This window comes from Staurois parvus, unplaced genomic scaffold (assembly GCF_062004578.1).
Source record: "Staurois parvus isolate SC_StPar_1 unplaced genomic scaffold, SC_StPar_1.0 ptg000153l, whole genome shotgun sequence".
NCBI classification, from domain to species: Eukaryota; Metazoa; Chordata; class Amphibia; order Anura; family Ranidae; genus Staurois; species Staurois parvus.
Window position 1 is genome coordinate 24,166,071 of NW_028317949.1, and position 20,309 is coordinate 24,186,379.

Here is a 20,309-nt window from a genome sequence, read left to right on the forward strand (position 1 = left end):
GAGGCGATCAAATACCACTGAAAGAAATCTCTGTGGGGATTTGAGTGCAGCATTGCATGACTGCGCAATTGTCAGTTAAACTGACACCGCGCCGTATCAGGAAGAGGTGTAAATCCTCTGGAGGGCAAGTAGTTAACCAGTTCCCTGCCACCCTATAGCAGAACTACTGCTACAGGGTGGCAGGGCTGCGCAAAATCATGTATATATACTTAATTTCGCAATTCCGGGTAGGGGGTGCTTGTAAATGGCGGCTACAGCTGTCGATCACTGGTCCCTGCCAGAGATTCCCCACCGACACCCAGCGATCACTGAGGAACAGTGACGGGAGAGGTCTGTATGTAAACAACACAGATCTCTCCCCTGTCAGCACTGACATTCTGCTTTGTGTTGCTCTGCATAGCAGAGCAATAGAAAGCAGTATGTTTCCCTAGTAAAGCACACAAAACACACATGGTAAAACAGCACACAGTTCACCCTTTGATCACCCCAGATGTTAACCCCTTTCTGCCCAGGGCCATTAGTACAGTGTCAGTGCTTTTTATTAGCACTGATCACTGTATTAGTGTCACTGGGGATGTTGGTGGCAGTTAGTCAGTCCCCCCCAGTTTCAGAATGCCCTCCACAGTCCCGCTATAAGTCGTTGATCGCCACCGTTACTAGTATATAAGAATAAAAAATTCCAGTATCTATACCGCCATTTGTAGACGCTATAGCTTTCACGTAAATCAATTAATTTGCACATATTGGGATTTTTTCTTTGTTAGCAAAGACGTAGTAGAATACATTTTGGCCTACATTTATCTAAAAATTTGATTTTATTTTTTATTGGATATGTTTTAGAGCAAAAAGTCAACTTTTTTTTTTCAAAATTGGTCTTTTTTTGTTTATAGCAGAGGCGATTAAATACCACTGAAAGAAAGTGCTATTTGTGGGGAAAAAAGGACACAAATGTAATTTATGTACAGTGTTGCATGACCGCGCAGTTGTCAATTAAAGTAATGCAGCGCTGTATCACAAAAAATGGCCTAGTCAGGAAGGGGGGTGTACATTCTCTGGAGGGCGAGTGGTTAAAGTGGTTTTAAGCCCAAAAAATCTAAATTGAAATGACCAGTCTACCTTACTCAGTATCGCAGCAGAAGTCAACTGTCCCTAGTCTGTCCAAAAAAAGAAGCCAGTCATTTGAAATCCTCTCTGCTTTCCTACAGTGAAAAAAACCACACATGTGCAGACACTATGTGCTGATCTCTAATAAGGGAGGAGGAGGGGGAACACATGATTTTATAGATCATCCTTATCAACTAATGGGAGCCAAACAACCTCACACAGGTTAAATCTGTGTGAGGCTGTTTGGCTCATGCATGAGACTCCTAATTAGTTTGAAAAAAAGGAACAAATCGGTGCTGGGAGGGGACCAAACTGGAAAATGAATTGATAAAATATAGTGGATGGTCAGTATAAAATAGTGGAGGGAGGAATGGGGGATATTGAATATAATGTGTTAACAATAATAAAAATCAGTAGTGATAAAAATAAAGAAATAATACAATAAAAATGACAGATGAGACATACAAGTCCATAATCCAGGGATCCTAAATGGTGTATGGCAGGTGAAGGCAGCTCCCCATAGAGTGAAGCAAAACTCTGCAGAAGATAAAAACGGACAGAAGGGGGCGCCGATCTAAGTGTAGAGGGTTATTATTTTAATAATAACATAGGGTATTAAAGCTACACAAACATCATGAGTAAGAAAGCGTGGTGAGGTTTTCCTTTGTTAAACCGTAAGTCCACCAGTGGTGAGAGTCCTGGTTGTTCAGGATGAACGGGGATGGAGCTGTCAGCAGTGCAGAGAGTTTGAAAATGGCGCTAAAACCAGCGCATTTGCTGCTTGTTTCCAAAAGATTGTTGTCGAGTGTTGGGAAATGCGCAGATGAGAATGCAGGCTAATTGTTAATCTCAGTTAGCAGACTCATGTTTTACTGCCAAAATGTGCATTGCTCCATGTAGGGAGTTTGTCGTGTGCAAGGCAGCTCAGTAAAGTGAATGTGCTGACGCAAGGCTTTTTTTTTTTACATGTGAGAAACACACAACAAAAAGTGAGTGGAATGTGCTTTTCAGCTATGCTCATGTGTGAATGGTATGTGCTAGGGAGTACATTTTTGGGAACAAGGATGACCAGGGAGGAGAGGTGAGGGTTAACCCCCCCCCCCCAACCAAAAAACAAAAAAACAAAACACTGCCTCAGAAGTACCAGCAGATTGGCTGCAATTAAGGAAATGTACAGCTTGCTGACGATTTTACATTGAAGTCTATGGGAGATGTACAGCACAAGAATCGTCCAAAAGTAGTGCAAGAAGTATTTCTTTTGTTGATGCAACAGTTAAGACAGCACCCACTGAAATCTGTATTTTCACTTGACCTGCGATTTTACGTTACAGGTTTCTGGAAATTTTTTTTTTTTTTGCACATTGAACACACAAGCATATAATTGGCAATTGAATGGCATCTTATCTGATTTGACCAACTTTATATAATTTTCATATAAAAATTATGAACTACACAAACATTACTTATTTAGGTACCACTCCCAGCATTGCAGAAGAGAAGAAGGCACATTATAGAGCAGCTCTCCTCTATGGTTGCACAGCTTTCACCACAAAACTGACATACAATTAAAATTCCCCATCCCTGCCGAATTCATACTTTAGGGGCCACTATGAAGCAGTTTGCTGATAAAACATTCAAGAATAACTTGGTGTTTTGTGACGTAGAGGACTGCTTTTCAGGAATTTCCTGACCTTTTGTGCTGGGGATCAATTACACACTGCTGTGTTTTTTTTTTGTTTTTTGTTTTTGTTTTAAAAAAGCTCTCGTCATGTGAATTTTCCTAGGTTAGAGGATGCCGTCAGCCTGCTTCACACAGATGTTGCCTGTGATGTGATCAAACTGATACATTGTAACTTCATAGAAAGTCTCACACTGAGAGGATGCCGTAAGGTTTGACCTGTGTCAGACGCTTGTGAATATGGCTGGTGACTGCACAGGCACAAGGATTTACTGTATTTTTCGCTCCATAAGACGCACCTGACCATAAAACGCACCTAGGTTTTAGAGGTGAAAAACAAGAAACAAAATATTCTCAACTAATGGACTGCAGACATAGTACAGGCTCGAAAGAGCAGGGCCCTCAATCCCCTCATGTTTTGCATTGTATTGGTATTGTTCTGTCACATGTTCTGTCCCCCTTTGTAATGTACAGCGCTGAGCGAACTATTGGCGCTTTATAAATACTGTATAATAATAATGACCAGAGACTGCGGACATAGTACAGGAGATGACCAGAGATATGCGGACACAGTACAGGGATGACCAGAGACTGTGGACACAGTACAGGAGATGACCAGAGACTGCGGACACGGTACAGGGGATGACCGGAGACTGCGGACACGGTACAGGGGATGACCGGAGACTGCGGACACGGTACAGGGGATGACCGGAGACTGCGGACGCGGTACAGGGGATGACCGGAGACTGCGGACGCGGTACAGGGGATGACCGGAGACTGCGGACGCGGTACAGGGGTTGACCGGAGACTGCGGACGCGGTTCAGGGGATGACCGGAGACTGCGGACGCGGTTCAGGGGATGACCGGAGACTGCGGACGCGGTTCAGGGGATGACCGGAGACTGCGGACGCGGTTCAGGGGATGACCGGAGACTGCGGACGCGGTTCAGGGGATGACCGGAGACTGCGGACGCGGTTCAGGGGATGACCGGAGACTGCGGACGCGGTTCAGGGGATGACCGGAGACTGCGGACGCGGTTCAGGGGATGACCGGAGACTGCGGACGCGGTTCAGGGGATGACCGGAGACTGCGGACGCGGTTCAGGGGATGACCGGAGACTGCGGACGCGGTTCAGGGGATGACCGGAGACTGCGGACGCGGTTCAGGGGATGACCGGAGACTGCGGACGCGGTTCAGGGGATGACCGGAGACTGCGGACGCGGTTCAGGGGATGACCGGAGACTGCGGACGCGGTTCAGGGGATGACCGGAGACTGCGGACGCGGTTCAGGGGATGACCGGAGACTGCGGACGCGGTTCAGGGGATGACCGGAGACTGCGGACGCGGTTCAGGGGATGACCGGAGACTGCGGACGCGGTTCAGGGGATGACCGGAGACTGCGGACGCGGTTCAGGGGATGACCGGAGACTGCGGACGCGGTTCAGGGGATGACCGGAGACTGCGGACGCGGTTCAGGGGATGACCGGAGACTGCGGACGCGGTTCAGGGGATGACCGGAGACTGCGGACGCGGTTCAGGGGATGACCGGAGACTGCGGACGCGGTTCAGGGGATGACCGGAGACTGCGGACGCGGTTCAGGGGATGACCGGAGACTGCGGACGCGGTTCAGGGGATGACCGGAGACTGCGGACGCGGTTCAGGGGATGACCGGAGACTGCGGACGCGGTTCAGGGGATGACCGGAGACTGCGGACGCGGTTCAGGGGATGACCGGAGACTGCGGACGCGGTTCAGGGGATGACCGGAGACTGCGGACGCGGTACAGTGGAAGACCGGAGACTGCGGACACGGTACAGGGGATGACCGGAGATATGCGGACACAGGGCAGGGGATGACCAGAGACTGCACTGACATTTTTTCCCCTTTTTGGGAGGAAAAAAGTGCGTCTTATGGAGCGAAAAATACGGTATATAAAAACCAAACCAAATAATTTCCTTGCCCTAGCAAAAAAAAAATATGAAGACTGCTGTATTCACTACACAATCTAGATACTAGATGTAAAACAATTCAAGATAAGTGGGTTCACTGTCTTTTAAAAATTCCAAAGTGCAGTTGTTCAAACAATATACCTATATCAAACCATATTATTTTATAAGGAAATAATAGTGTAAACACAATACATGCAATAACCTAAAAACATATAAACATTTAAAACCAAGTATAAACACAAAATTGTACCTTTGCTTAAAAAGCATTCAAATATTAAAGCATGTGTAACACCATACTCTTCTTTCAAACCTAGAAGAGTGTATATATGGACAAATGTGTGTATGGACAATAATTTCAAAAGCACTCAAACTTTATCCACTTGCCTACTGGGCACTTTTACCCCATTCCTGCCAAGGCCAATTTTCAGCTTTCAGTGCTGTTGCACATTGACAATTGCACGGTCATGCAACACTGTACCCATATGAAATGTTTATCATTTTTTTGAGACAGATATAGCTTTCTTTTGGTGGTATTTAATTACCACTGGGTTTTTTACTTTTTGATAAACCAAAAACAACTGAAAATTTTGAAAAAAAAAAACGTTTTTTTTTCTTAGTTTCTGTTTATAAAATTTTTGTAAATGAGTAATTTTTCTGCTTCACTGATGTGAGCTAATGAGGCTGTACTGATGGGCACTGATAGGTGGCACTGATGATGAGGCACTGGTGAGCATTGACAGGCATCACTGGTGGGCATTCACAGACATCACTGATGCACACTGAAAGGTAGTATTCATATATGGCACTGATTGGCACTGATTGGCAGCACTGATAGGTGGCACTAACTAGCACTGATAGTTGGCACTGAAAGGCAGCTCAGATGAGCACTGATATGTGGCATTACTGTGCATTGGTAGGCACTGATATGTGGCATTGATGGGCAATGACAGGTGGCACTGATGGGGATACACTGATCATCAGGGCACTGATGATCAGTGTAGATGTCCCCTCTGAGGAATGCCGATTACCGGTTCTCCTCTCTTCACGAGCTGTCAGCGGGACAGCTTGTGAGAAGAGAAATGGCGATAAACGGCATTTCCTTATTTACATGCGATCAGCTGTGATTGGACACAGCTGATCACATGACAGAGCCGAAGTAATTGGCTCTTTCCACTGATCGGTGATCCTCTGTGTGCCAGGGGCACAGCGCACCACCGATCACCCCCGGGAGCGCGTACGTGCAGTTAGAGTGGGAGGGCATATGATGTCCTCCCAGAATGAGAGAACCGCCTTGCGCCAGTCATTTCTTTACATGGCGGGCGGCTAAAGTGTATATAATATAACCCAGTACTCCACTTTCTGAATAGAAATAAATATAAAGAAGTGTATACATGTGCAGATGAATGGATGTATATATGGACGATAATAAATAAGTAGAAATAAAAGTTTTATTCAATATTGCAAACAAAAATAATAAAGATGAATAAAGCACACAAATGTGCAAAATGTCTGTAGAGATGGATGAATATGCTGGTGAACAGTCCAAAATCAAAATGTAGAATCCCAAAGAAATGGAAGATACACTTCAAAGTATGAGACGGAGAGCCTTCAGTTCAGTAAAATAGAGGGTGCAAGGAAAATCACATCACCCACATGTAAAGTAAATGCCTTGCCAGAGACACTGATCACACACATAGATTATAAATTGCCTTGCTGTCCCACAGCACAAAATATTCAGACACTCCACTCCATCTAGGTACGATCCTGTTAAAGTGCACAGTGGAGTTAAAAACAAGAAGGGACCACCATAGTGCAGTGGGAAAAAAAAGAGCTTTTGACGTACTTACAATAAGAAGACAATCACACGCCAGAGTGAGTAATAACGCCACGTTTGTCCCTGCCCTAAAGCATTTCACTGTAAACAGCATGCCTCTATCCTCTAAAGATGCTGTTTACAGTGAAACGCAATAGGATGGGGCCGAACACATGACATTATCACACATGCTAGTGGGAATCCAGCGGTGCTCATCGGTATATGTATGTAATTGTTTTCTTATTGTAAGTACATTACCATAGGGGTTTATATGACACTACCACCTGTGTGTCAGCATCTTGGTACATGGTGTAGATGATGGCTGAACAAGGATGGTGCCATCCCCCTGGAAAGCAAAGCTGCAGAATACTCGACATCCATGCATTAAATGTGCAAAATGTTTCTGATGCTAGGCCCAACTTAAGCATCAAGCTAGTATATGATAGTTTGCATTTTGGGTAACTGTTATTAGATATATGTAATTTTTTTTTTTTCCCATTGTTCTTTTTTTTAGGGAAACCTACAGGAATACTTGCCAAATCAGGAGAAACGTGTTGTAGATGGCAGTATAGGTACTTACAATGGCGTTAATGCTACATCTCATAGCCTTCAACAAGAAGGTATGTATAGTATTGTGTGTGTGTAAAAAAAAAAAAAACAACAAAAACTAGTACTATTGTGCTGGGCTCAAAAGATTTTTGTAAAATGCATCACATCTACATCGAGTGTGTGTGTGTGTGTGTGTGTGTGTGTGTGTGTATGTATTATGTGTGTATACACACACTTACTTGACTATTTATACACTGACACTAATTGCAATTTAAAAAGCCACAGATGTGGGACATTAACCTCTAATTGGCATTTTAACCCATGTGTGTCACCTTGTGTGTCTGTACCAATGCCAAACATTCCGGGGTATGTAAACTTTTGATCATGGCCATTTGGGTGATTTCTATTATTATGAATTAAAAAGGAGCCAAACAACTATTTGGTAATAAATGGCTTCATATGATCATCATACTTCAATAAAAGAAAAATTTTGGCATGATCAGTCATATTTTCAATATCAATGCCAAAACTTCACAATTTCTGCCAGGGTATGCAAACTTTTGAACACAATTATGTGTGTGTGTGTGTGTGTGTACACATACAGTGAGGAACAGAAGTACTTGAACACCCTGCAATTTTGCAAGTTCTCCCACTTAGAAATCATGGAGGGGTCTGAAATTCACATTGTAGGTGCATTCCCACTCTGAGAGGCAGAATTTAAAACAAAAATTCAGGAAATCACATTGTATGATTTTTAAAGAATTTATTTGTCTTGCACTGCTGAACATAAGTATTTGAACACCTAAGAAACAGCAAGAATTCTGGCTCTCAAAGACCTGTTACTGTGCCTTTTAAAAAGTCCACCTCTACTCCACTCATTAATCTAACTTAGTAGCACCTGTCTGAGCTCTTTAAAGACACCTGTCCACCCCACAGTCAGTCAGACGCCAACTACTACCATGGGCAAGACCAAAGAGCTGTCAAAAGACACCAGAGACAAAATTGTGGACCTCCACAAGGCTGGAAAGGGCTACGGGGCAATTGCCAAGCAGCTTGGTGAAAATAGATCAACTGTTGGAGCAATTGTTAGAAAATGGAATAGGCTAAAGACGTCTGTCAGTCTCCCTCGGACTGGGGCTCCATGCAAGCTCTCACCTCGTGGGGTATCACTGATGATAAGAAAGGTGAGGAATCAGCCCAGAACTACAAGGGAGGAGTTGGTCAATGACATGAAGAGAGCTGGGACCACAGTTTCAAAGGTCAGTGTCGGTAGAACACTACGCCATTATGGTTTCAAATCATGCATTGACTTGAGCAGGGGAACCTTCCGTGCATCACATATCCAGGCCCGTCTGAAGATTGCCAATGACCATCTGCATGATCCAGAGGAGGCATGGGAGAAAGTCATGTGGTCAGATGAGACCAAAGTAGAACTTTTTGGTCTAAACTTCACTCGTGTTTGGAGGAAAAAGAAAGATGAGTTGCATCCCAAGAACACCATCCCTACTGTGAAGCATGGGGGTGGTAACATCATGCTTTGGGGGTGCTTTTCTGCAAAGGGGATAGGACGACTGCACTGTATTAAGGAGAGGATGAATGGGACCATTTATTGTGAGATTTTGAGCAACAACCTCCTTCCCTCAGTCAGAGCATTGATGGGTCGTGGCTGGGTCTTCCAACATGACAACGACCCGAAGCACACAGCCAGGATAACCAAGGAGTGGCTCCGTAAGAAGCATATCGAGGTTCTGGAGTGGCCTAGCCAGTCTCCAGACCTAAATCCAATAGAACATCTTTGGAGGGAGCTGAAACTCCATGTTACTCAGCGACAGCCCCGAAACCTGACAGATCTAGAGGAGATCTGTGTGGAGGAGTGGGCCAAAATCCCTGTTGCAGTGTGTGCAAACCTGGTCAAGAACTACAGGAAACGTTTGACCTCTGTAATTGCAAACAAAGGCTTCTGTGCCAAATATTAACACTGATTTTTTTCAGGTGTTCAAATACTTATGTTCAGCAGTGCAAGACAAATAAATTCTTTAAAAATCATACAATGTGATTTCCTGAATTTGTTTTTTAATTCTGTCTCTCAGAGTGGGAATGCACCTACAATGTGAATTTCAGACCCCGCCATGATTTCTAAGTGGGAGAACTTGCAAAATCCCAGGGTGTTCAAATACTTCTGTGAATGCTTTTGCTGCTGTGCAATTGGATTTTGAGTGACTAAAGCGTTTTTCATAAAACTACCAGTTTAGTATAAATAGTGCCACTATCTCCTTTCTATATGAATTCCGATCAGATCAAATATTAGATATACCCTGGTTATGGACAAATGTGTTTAATATATGTCATTGGTGGCAGAAAAGAGGACCATGGTATTCTTTCTGGAATCATTAGTGTTTGTGTTTAATTGGATTTAAAAAGTATGTGCTAATATTTTATAGTTCATTGATGGACACAGAATTCAGAGACATCTGGGTTATACTGCTACCTACAAGAGAAATTGGGCACTAGCAAACAAAAAAATTGTGGCTAACCTCTGATATAACCCTGGAAGAACGGTCTGGATAAAAGCGCACAGATGTGTCCCAAAGGAAATAAGTGAATGGTATATGTCAACTATGATTGGTGGGGAAAAAACTCACTGCTGCCATGGTAAAAACACATCGGTTTGTGGGAGGTATGAACAGGAGCCAGGCGCTGTGTAGTTGTGTGATAAAAATAATACACCTTGTATGGAGGTGTGCCTTTAATAAGTCATATGGTAAAACAATAATAAATAACCAGCCTGTGGCTTTAGGAAGCCAGGTTCCAAGATGGACGGCCCGTCCGCTCAGAGGGAAGCAGTGGAGTAGAATGCCTGTCAGTGCAGGGACCACGTTTACCCGACGTCCCAGCGTCCTGGATGACGTCACCACGATGTGGAGAGACGGAGGGGGGGAACTCTTGCTGGAGCCGCAGCTTTAGAAGGAAGAGGCCGGTTGCTGGGACAACATGTTTCGCGCGCATGCGCTTTGTCAAGTCTTGTTGTTTATTATTGTTTTACCATATGACTTATTAAAGGCACACCTCCATACAAGGTGTATTATTTTTACCACAAAACTACACAGCGCCTGGCTCCTGTTCATATCTGATATAACCCCACCCACTCCCAGCATTTGCCAGCGTCTCAGAAAGATGAATGTTTTTTTTTCTCTACTGAGATACGTTTAAATATTTTTAAATTTTTTTCAAAATTACTGTATTTTGTTTTCTTCAATCAAAACTTAAAGTGCAGCTCCAGTGACAATTATAAAAAAATAAAAGTCAACAGCTAAAAAAACCTCTAGCGGCTGACTTTTAAAAAACAGACACCTGTTCCTCGTTCCTGCGGTGTCCTCACTGGCTGTCCTCTCTACCCAGCACCAGGCATCTTCAGTGTGGGCACCCGGTTGTGACAGTTTGTGTCTTCTCAGCCAGGTGCCCACTAAACGTGCATAAGTAGCGCTGCTCTTTCTGAATGGTCCTGTAGTGTTCTGAGACTGGTCACGTGTGTCCCAGAAGACTATGGGAAGGGGACAGACAGCGTCCGCTTCTGATAGCCTGGCAAAATCAGGAACCCGCTCCACAAAGGTGCCAATCCTTAACGGGGAGCGGGGACGAAGCCTTAAAGTGGAACTCCGCTTTAATCTTGAAGGTGCTTGAGCTGGTCTGTCCATGCAGCTATCCGGACTGCTGTTTCACTAGCAACTGCTTTGGGGGCTGTACCCCCACCCTGCTTGGCTGAATGTCTTCAGGGCCTGCCTGGAATGTTACACTCAGGCATAGGGTTCCAAATTTAGGCCTTTCCAGACCTTTCTGTACTGTGTTAGCCACAGAGCGCTTTCTAGGTCCAGAGTTGGGACCCAGTCTTTTGAAGACTGAAATTCTGAAGATTTCAGTGGGCTGAGCATTGGGTGCTACAACAGTTAGGTGCATTTAAATCAACACCATAGAAAACTTTTTCCCAAAATACTAGCAAATCTGATTTTTTTTTTTTTTCCCCTCCTTTTTACCATATATTATACACAGAGACCAGGTTGGCTTTGTCCTGGGCTGAGATGCCAGGAACAACACCCCCAAAACCTTTTACCTTCTTTCATATATCCATCAATGGGGAATTCCAGCCTGTCTATCATTTGACATGGAAAAGGAGTTTTGATAAGGTCAACTGGAAATTTCTACGCCTCTACCTGGAACAAATACTGCAGGTCTAGGACACAATATCATCACTAAAATCATGTCTCCATATTCCTCTCCCATCTTCAACAGTCCTGGTTAATGACTTCAAATCCACTTCTTTCCCCTTTCTCAAACGGGACTTGTCAGGGATGTCCTTTATCCTCACTGCTATCATCATAGAACATTTTGCTCAAGCAATCAGATGTAATGATTCGATAAAAAGCATTTCTACTCCCTTGGGACACTACAAACCCTCCTTACATGCTGATGACTTGCTGTTATATGTACATCAACCGCACACCAGTATACCTTCAATTTTCTCAGAAGTCTTTGGCCCCCTTAGTCATTTCAGACTTAACATTTCTAAAACTGAAGCCTTAAACATCTCCCTACTTTTTTCCTCCTTATTTTGTCTCCAGGACAATTATCCTTTCCAATGATAATCCAAGTACATTACCTACTTGGGTACAGCAATCCCAAACCAACTTCCAGATCTCTAGGCTTTAAACCACAGTCTCCTCTCTGAGTTTTTTTTATAAAGAACAAAACTCGTGGCCAAATATGCGCATTCCATGGTTGCTAGAATAAACATCCTGAAAATGGACACGCCTAAGCTTCTTTATATATTTCAGACCATTGCTATTCTCCATCCTAGAAACGTTTTCTGCATCTTGGTCTTCCTTTTGAAGCAGTTTATCTGGCAGAAACACTTTTGTAGACTGCGATATAGACTTTGTGATCCGAAACTACATGGCAGCATGGGCCTACCTGATTTTGAATTGCATCACACCTTGATATTGGCACTGATATTGCGTATGATAGAATGGTTCCCTCGTCCTCTAACCAAAGCCTCCACTCTAATAGCACAAGACTTGTCTCCTTTGGACTTTCGTTTGCTCCCCTGGGGCTACACTCAGGCTTTCCACTCATTACTGACCCTCTCTCCCTTTACTACTGCCACATTACACACATAGTATCGCATGAGAAACTTGTTATCACTTCCATCCAGACTGAGCCCTAGTATATCGCTCTTCTTTAGTATGAGCCTTCCTAATAGTCTAACATACTGCATTTTGGCTAATATGATAGGGTCTAACGGCCCATGGTGCGTTCTTTCGTTCACCCTCACTCAGGCCACATTATAATCCACACCTCCCAAAACAAGTGTATGGGACCCTACCCACTTATACCAGATTGTGGTCTAGAGCAGTGTTTCTCAACCATTTATCAGTCAAGGCACCATTTGAAATTATGGATAGTCCCAAGGCACCCTTTAAAATTATGGACAGTCTTGAGGCACCCCATTCTAAAATGTGGTGCCTCTAGACCAGGGGTGTCCAAACTATGGCCCTCCAGGTGTTTAGGAACTGCAAGTCCCATGAGGCCTTGCAAGACTTTGATATCCAAAGGCAAGACACACAGAGGCAGAGGCATGATGGGACTGGTAGTACTTCAACAGCTGGAGGGCCATAGTTTGGACACCCCTGCTCTAGACTGACCATAATTTTAAAAGGGCACCCCATTCTAAAATGTGAAAAACTATTCCAATAATTTTAAATAATGCAGCAACATCCACACATGTAGGACACTCAATATTAGACGTGATTTATTCTTCGAAAGCAAGTACACTTTTGCACACTGGTGCTGACTAGTATTCCAATGTTTCTCTTCTCCCTCAGTTTTTCCCCAGCACTGATGGAGAGGGGCAGGGGAGAGTCAAACAAAGATGCTGTGCAGGCAATCAACATCCTCCTTATCAACTGATGTCATTGGTTGTCAGGATGCCAGCAGCTAGAAGGTCATTTAGGTGCACAATGAAAACCTGTTGCTTTGTGTAACTAGAAGGCAGTTTTGTTTCATCCACTGGCTTGTATTCAAGTTTTGGGCAATTTTTAGACATTTTGCCAAGGCACCCCTGAAGAAATCTCAAGGCACCCCAGGGTGCCTGGGCACCCTGGTTGAGAGAGGCTGGTCTAGAGACTTGGGGTGAGAGTTGTCTCCCGATGACTGGAAGGCAGCGTTCCTGTTCACACATACATCTTCTGTTTCATGTTATGTTATGCCCCCCCAAAAAATTAACTCCTCTCCAGATGTTACAGAGACCTGGTCTCTTTACTGTATATTCCCAGAGGCTACTGATAACTGCTGGAGATGTACCTGCACATATAGTGGGAATGTAATAACATTTCTCCCTTTTTGGCAAAAAATGTTTTGAATGTACAGCGAGTCACTTTCACCATAACCAGATATCGCCCTATTATCTATTCTTCTGGGCTCCTATAGGTCCCAAAGGGTTTGCCTTCTACAACACTTATCAGCTGCCCGACAGTTGATTTCCATTTTTTGGAAATCCCTTTCTATTCCTCCTGTCACTCAATGAGTAGATATTGTTAATATCATGTGGATGGAGGAGTTAATGGCACAGGCCTCTGATATGTGGGACACATTCATTGCCCTGTGAATGGTGTGTATATTCATCATCAGATGATTTAAAAAAACAAAAACTAATCTCTACATGACCCTTATCAGCTTCTCATTCTTTGCTTTGTCCCCCTGCAGTTGATATTGGGATTCCTGGATTGCTTACCTTGGCCGTTATACTTTCTTCTCTTACCACAAATGTAGTCTTCATGAGACAAAAGCTTTTAGATTCATTCTTGATTCTCCCCCACTTCTACTTTATTTTCCTCACTCTTCCTTTATCCCACACCAGGGTATTTTTTAAACCCTTCTCTAGTTATTATAGTTTTAGTTTACATACTGTATATACGTCATGACGACTTTCTTTTGTTTAAGATATGCCGTCCTTCCATTGTGTTTCTTAAAGTTGATTAGTGTACTTGTTGCTGGAAACGTATAGTATCACATTTTCATTGTGACGGACATATTGCTGTTAAAACGAAAAAAATTATGTTCAATCCTAAATCAATACCTCCGTTGGGTGTATTTAAGTAAATACTACAAACACCTAATTAACTCTGTGCTCAAAGCTATTACCATAGGTACTCTACCAAAACAATTTGTGCAATTGCTGCCACATTAAAAAATAAAATCATATCGGCCCATAAGCAGATTAAAATCTCTTCAATAGGTAGCGCAATCCTTAATAACTTCAAATAACACACGTAATGATAAACATTAGGGGGCGTGGTCTGGCCGCGATCCAAAAAGGCCACCTAACAGGAGCTCACGCCAGCTGAGAACCTGCAACCTTAAACATCAGCGGAACGGGTGAGCTTAGTACTGCCACAATATGAGGAAAGTGGATTGGAACACCCATGCTTCCCGATCCCGCTTTCCCTGGGCTCCTAACTCCCAGCAGTCCTGACATATCACGGAGCTCTTCCGCTCACAGCAGAGGGACACACCGCCGCCATCTTCTTCCCCTCTACCTCCAGCAGCATCAGCCTGCATGCAGAGCCCTGTGAGAGACAGCCTGCCACACACGCCCTCTCTGAGAGATCTCCAGGCAGTGGCAGCTGACATTAAATATACATTAACTACAGCCCTAGCTGACCTAAGTAGTGACATACAAACATTGGGCACAAGATTAGAAGGAGTTGAACTTACTACTAGAACACACGCAGAAACCATACAGCAGGTGCGACAAGTGACCGCATCTCATTCACAACACATCCGTGACTTCTATAGGCAACTAGAGGACCTGGATAATCGTGGATGCAGAGATAACATCAGAATACGCGGTCTACCAGAATCAGTGGAGTCGGGCGACCTCTCTAAAACTGTGGTAGCGATTTTCAATGACCTGCTTGGCCACCCGCCTGCTAGCCCCATCAAGTTGGAACATGTACATAGATCCGTCCGCCCCAGGGGCAGAGATACCGACCCCCCACGAGACGTCTGCTGTCTTATTAGCTTCCCACTTAAGACATCTTAAGACGCTCTAGCGTGAGACGCTGCCTTCTACATTGCAGGACTGAAATCCAGTTATTTCAGTATCTTTCCAACCTAACTCCGCAACAAAGAAAGGGAGCTACGTCCCCTGCTGGACACACTCTGCTGTAGAGGCATCCCTTACAGATGGAGAATTTCTTTCTGCCTCTTGGCTTATGCTCACAGCCACACGGCCTATCTGAGGGTCCCGGAGGACTTGCCTAATTTTTGCTCTGCTCTCAATAATCCTGCAATTGTCATACCAGAATTTTACCGTTCAATGCACCTCCCTGACTCAACAAGTTTGCTGCCGCAGATCTATCCCTACAACTCCCCCCTAGACTGGCAGTTCCAGGGTCTCAAATGGCGAACAGCCTGACGGCTTCTCCAGTGTATTGGAGACCTCGCCACGAAGTCTGACTGACAGAGCATTGAAATACACCAGACAACTCATTGCGTGACGGCTAACCCTCCAAATCACCTTTTCTATGGGTCAGGTTTACCCCTCAAGGATTGGAATACCTACCTGGATATACCATTCTTCTTAACTCCTTGAGGCCTACCCACTGCCTCTCCATGAAGCTCCTCCATACCTACCCCATACTAAGAATAGTTCTCTTCAGGATCAGGGGTTCATTCGAGATCATACTGCTTCACTAGCATACATCAGTGCAGCAGATACCCAGTTTGACAAAGACCAGCGTGCACAACCCATGGCGAGTAGAGGAGCATTTTTTTCCAGCTCTCTCTCCTTTTTTCCACACGCCTTTATCCTCGTCTACGGCTCTCCTGATGGATCACCTCCCCCCTTCCTGTCCTGGAACTCTACAATCTCATGCTTGCACACAAATGAGGGTCGTACTAATGTATCAAGGCCTTCAGGTTTAAAAATTTGAGGGCGTTGTTCCACAGAGCGCCACCTTTTTGATCCTCTCCTGTCTGGTTATGGGAAGATGGATACCCGCATCTGCTCCTGTTGCACTACCTGGACGCTCTTTACCTGTTACATTCTGTTGCCTCGACATGGGATCACACTGTCCAACGTTTGTCACAAAAACTATCACCATATTCACCATTAACAAAGTATTTACTGAGTCCTGCTGATAGTTATCAGATGCCCGAAAGATGGAGGTGAGTGTTGCCCGTGGATAGACCTCGGATGGACTAAGTGATACGAGGCCATACTGTATTATTTCTCCCTCCAGTACCCAGCTTAGTCTCTAGCCTCTATTCGGTCGTACGTGGGGATCATCACCTAAAGTTCCTCCCAGCCCCCCCCCCCCCCCCTTTTTTCTCCTTTTTTTTTTTTTTTTTAATTTTTTTTGTGAGGCCCCCGCCTTCTTACTGGTCCATTTCCTACTCATCCTTGCCCTCCGACAAGGTTGTGTCCATTATTTAGGCTGTAATCGAAGTCATGTTGAATATGGACCATCTGCATGTTGTCATATGATTGTTTCGTAACTTGTTTGTATTTCTCATGCTCTCTCCTCCATTTTTGCATATTGCTCATGTATGGTTTTGGTAGTTTGCCTTTCCTTTCAGGATGCTCTGCTCTAGCTCTGATAGGCCTCCACCCTGCTTCCTAATGTCGCAGCTGGCATGGCAGCATACATACCACTATTACTATACATACCAACATTGCTTTGTCCCCTGGTAGACTTCAGACAAAACTGTGTCCTATATCCCTACCCACACATCTAATGTCCCATGTTCAGTAGAGGGATTCCAATTTTCCTGCTGTGCGCACTTGTTTACCTTATTCACCTGTATACACTACTCCAGGTTGATTTAGTCATACACTTCAAACCACATTTCCCCTTTTATGAAGAGACTGCTGTGAGAAAGCCCTCTTCAGTCTCCTACATATACACATAATTAGGCTTATCGTACCTGCATGAGGCTACCATTGAGCCAATGTTTATCTCGGATCATCATCCTATTACGTCCACGTTGCGTTTTCAGACCCGCACTAAAGTGTGGCGACTGGACACCTCTCTCTTGTCCGACAAAGCTCATGAAGCTACTATCCGCACTGAACTTATGGAGTACTTCAACACCAACCGCACCCCAGACACTTCTCCCTTAACTCAGTGGGAAGCTCATAAATGTGTAATTTGCGGGACTTTTATTGCCCTTCCCACAAAGTGCAAGCGTGAACAGCAAGCACGCATAAATACCCTCATGGATCACGTCGCTTTTCTGGAAAGGGTCCATAAGCGCACTCACGCTTCTCTAACCTTGACAGACCTGACTGAGGCTTGCTCTCAGCTTTTGGAAGAATTGGGCAAAGCGACGAAACATAAGTATATCTTGACACAAAAACTCTTCGAGCATGCCAATAAAAGCGGTAAATTCCTAGCCAGAGCTCTTCGTGCCAAGAAATCGAGCTTAACGGTTCACCGAATACGGGACACTGATGGTTCCCTGGCTACTTTGAATGTGGATATCGCTTTTCACTTCAAGCGTTATTATAATACCCTATATAACCTCCCCTTGGAGTCCCCACTCACTGCAGGCGATGTATCCAGGTCCAACTGGAGGATGTAGCCCAAGACTTGGAACGACCTATATCTATTTTTGAGTTGGAAAAAGCAATCAAACAAATTTAGCCTGGAAAAAGCCTTGGCTCTGATGGTCTCTCTCTAGCCTATTACAAAACATTTCCGGATATTCTAAATGTTCCGTTCCTGACGGCCTTTCACACCTTCTTCACGCTCCCTGTGTTGCACCATCATCTTTTAGAGGCACACATTACGGTTATCCCCAACGGAGATAAAGATGCGACGTCTGTGACCAACTTCAGGCCCATATCGCTACTGAACGTTGGCGTTAAACTTTATGCCAACATTTTAGCCAATCGTCTCCTCCCCGTTCTGCCTTCCCTCATAAACTTAGATCAGGTGGGTTTTGTTCCTGGGAGGGAAGCCAGAGACAATACCATCACTGGCTACGCACCTCCAAAAACAGCAGATTCTTCCTTTCTCTAGATACCGAGAAGGCTTTTGACAGGGTGGCTTGGGACTACATGGCAGCGGTCCTGAAGGCCATTGGTCTCCAAGAACACATGCTGAATTTTATCATGGCCCTCTATTCCAGTCCGAAAGCCCGAGTACGCGTGAATGGCCACCTGTCGAAAGCCTTTTCCCTTCAGTACGGCACGTGTCAAGGGTTCCGTCTCTCACCACTACTGTTTGTTCTGACACTTGAGCCACTTTTTTGCAGACTTCGTTCTAATCAAGATATTAAGGGCATCTCAGCTGCGGGATATGATTACAAGATTTCCGCTTACGTGGATGACATTCTGCTCTTCCTCTTGGAACCCCATATTATTCGGCCAATCTGCTTAAGTATTTTTTATATTTCCAGAATATCTCGACTTTAAAGAGTAATTTCTCCAAGTCATATGCTTTGAACATTTCTCTTTCCGCAGAACTGGTCTGTTTAAGTCAATCACATTTTTCTTTCACCTGGAAAACGGATGCAATTACATATCTGGGTGTTCAACTTCCAGGTGAACTTTCTGAACTCTATGTAAGAAACTTTCTTCCAGCTATCCGTTCTATCCAATCTGACTTGCAGAAATGGCATTTAGCCTTCTTTTCCTGGTTTGGGAGGGCAACCATACTGAAGATGAACATACTTCCCCGTCTCCTCTGCCTATTTTAAGCCCTCCCTATCCACCTGCCCCATGTGTTTTTTACTTTGTAGGCGGCTCTGCTCTCAGTTTCTCTGGAATCACAAACACCCGCGTATTTCCTTCTCTCAATTGGTGCTCCCTAAATCCAGAGGGGGTGATTGGGCTCCCAGACTTCCAAAAATATCATTGGGCCTGTCACCTTTCCAGAATCATTGACTGGAATGTCCACTCATCTACTAAGGCTTGGGTGAACTTGGAGAATTCTTTTTTGCAAGCACCCCTTGCTTCGATCCCCTGGTTTCACTCAAAATACATCCACCACACTTTTTTCTCTCACCCATTCATAGGGCCGACTCTGAAAACCTTCTACTCTGCTTGTAAGACAGCTTCCACCTCCTCTCTACCTAGCCCGCTGACCTCCATACACTTGAACCCGGAATTCCTTCTGGGCATGCACAATTCCTTCCTGGCTGGGCATTGGCCCCATCGGCACATGCGTGCCAAGAACTTTTTCCATAAAGGCCAGGTGGTGACCCATACATCCCTAGCCAGCTCCATGCAAAATCAGTCCTTTCCTTTCTGGATATATCTCCAGATACAGCACTTTCTCCAGACTCCAGCATATTTTCATAAATGGAGTCGACCTCTCACCCCTTTTGAAAGTATCTTCTTCAAAGCAGAACCTCAACGGCACCTTGTGTCAACCACATATCTACTATTGTTTGGTAATGAGGTCCCACAAACACTTCCTGCTTGCCGAGCATGGGAAAAAGACTTGGCTTTAGAAATGAAGGCATCGGATTGGGAACAAATTTTTACTTTCATAAAGTTCTGTTAATGTTTCCACACAGGAAAATGGGTACAAACTTTTCTCACGTTGGTATAGGACCTCCTCGAGGATTCATCGGTTCAATGCCTCGGTGTCCAATAAATGTTGGAGATGTGGTGTGGAGGTGGGCTCCCTTCTCCATATGTGGTGGAATTTCCCTTCTATACAACCCTATTGGAGGAAAGTGCATCGTATTACTTCCTCAGTCTCCACCCTCGCTCTCTTATATACTCTGGCCCAATTTCTTCTCCACCACACCTCCCTCCCTGGACGTTTTGTGTCTTAAATCATTAGCGATGCATATGATAAATGCTGCTAGACTCTGTATCCCGGTCCTGTGGGGATCTACTCGTGTCCCGTCGGTATGTGATTGGCTTATCTGTCTTGGGAGAATTGCGGATATGGAGGGATTGATCGCAATGTCTCAGGATAACCCAACAAACTTTTCTTACATCTGGTCTTGCTAGATCCACCTTCAAACTACCTCAGAATACCATAGCCTTATGGGCACTTCCCACCAACGCACTACCTGAGGTGAGCTCATGTTGAGAATTACGCATGCATACCCATAAGCTATCTTTTCTCTCCTTTACACTGTACATCAACACATCCCACACACCGCTAGGAGCGTAGCGCTGTGTTCTATAACGATTGGCCTT

The 20,309-nt window shown here is 44.6% G+C and overlaps 1 protein-coding gene across 3 annotated transcripts in view; it reads left to right on the top strand.

Annotated features, from left to right (window-relative positions):
- The window catches only part of ZCCHC2 (zinc finger CCHC-type containing 2), a 139,425-nt gene that overhangs the window by 19,940 nt on the left and 99,176 nt on the right, over positions 1 to 20,309 (top strand). For all 3 annotated transcript variants that reach the window (XM_089674863.1, XM_089674865.1, XM_089674864.1), the window contains exon 2: positions 7,059 to 7,164. In XM_089674863.1, the coding sequence (XP_089530989.1) occupies positions 7,059 to 7,164 (106 nt within the window). The remainder of the gene's footprint in view (positions 1 to 7,058; positions 7,165 to 20,309) is intronic.